This window comes from Elephantulus edwardii, unplaced genomic scaffold (assembly GCF_000299155.1).
Source record: "Elephantulus edwardii isolate Elephantulus edwardi_28Jun2011 unplaced genomic scaffold, EleEdw1.0 scaffold00128, whole genome shotgun sequence".
Taxonomy (NCBI): Eukaryota; Metazoa; Chordata; class Mammalia; order Macroscelidea; family Macroscelididae; genus Elephantulus; species Elephantulus edwardii.
The window spans coordinates 2,459,001-2,459,844 of NW_006399878.1; the positions used below are offsets into that span (position 1 = coordinate 2,459,001).

General features: G+C 40.9%; 1 protein-coding gene across 1 annotated transcript in view; it reads left to right on the plus strand.

Annotated features, from left to right (window-relative positions):
* The window catches only part of MTUS1 (microtubule associated tumor suppressor 1), a 161,428-nt gene extending 160,584 nt beyond the window's left edge, over window positions 1-844 (plus strand). Inside the window, exon 15 of the mRNA XM_006893565.1 lies at window positions 790-844. Coding sequence (XP_006893627.1) covers window positions 790-844 — 55 coding nt within the window. The remainder of the gene's footprint in view (window positions 1-789) is intronic.

Consider the following 844-nt stretch of genomic DNA (forward strand, 5'->3'; position numbering starts at 1 on the left):
TGGCTTAGTCCAAAAGACTCCGCCACAAAGGATCTTGAGATTCATACACATGGACGTTGTTGCACAAAGCACTTCAAGAACGAGAGAATCTTGTTCATTGCCTTTTTCACCTACGCATAAGGGGAAAACTCTCAGGGGCCTATTAAGATAAAGATTTATAACCTTTGTAATGTCCTTCACCAGAGACACCTTTCTTGTGATTTTTATTTCAGTCTGACTGAGGATGTGTGAATGAAATGGATGTTTGTTTCCATGTTCTGGGTCTGAGAAGCTGCCTTCTTTGCTGCGTATTGAAAGTCAAAAGCTGAGTCTATCTGAGTCTATTTACTAATCAATCAATCAATCAATCAATCGTGTACACATTTCCGCAAAAGCCATAGAAGCAAGAGCAATAGCTGCTTGAATCATCATTATCACCGACTCCGCTCAGCCCTTTGACCTGGGCTGTGAGTGAGAAGGAAACACATTGACTGGTCTGTGCATTCATTCTGTGTGTCCAGGTGGAGTGACCGTCGTCAGTGTTCAGCCATGTCAATTAAAACTAGCTAGATTTTTCTGTAGATTTTTAACTTAACCACATTACCCTAGCACCATAATATGATCCATTTTCTCAGGCTACAAGCAGATGCAGAATTCTAATTTTTCTAAAAATCTGTATAAAGAGAAAGGGCAGTACTAATGAATTGTCTCTGCCTTATTTTTACCTTGTTCTAAGCTCTCCTTGCAGATTGAACCTATCTTCTCTTCCTTCTTGCTTCCATATTTCTCTCATTCCTCTCCCCCATCCAGAACCACAAAAGCCAACCTGCTACCTCCTCCTTGCTTTTCTCTGGGACAAGGATAA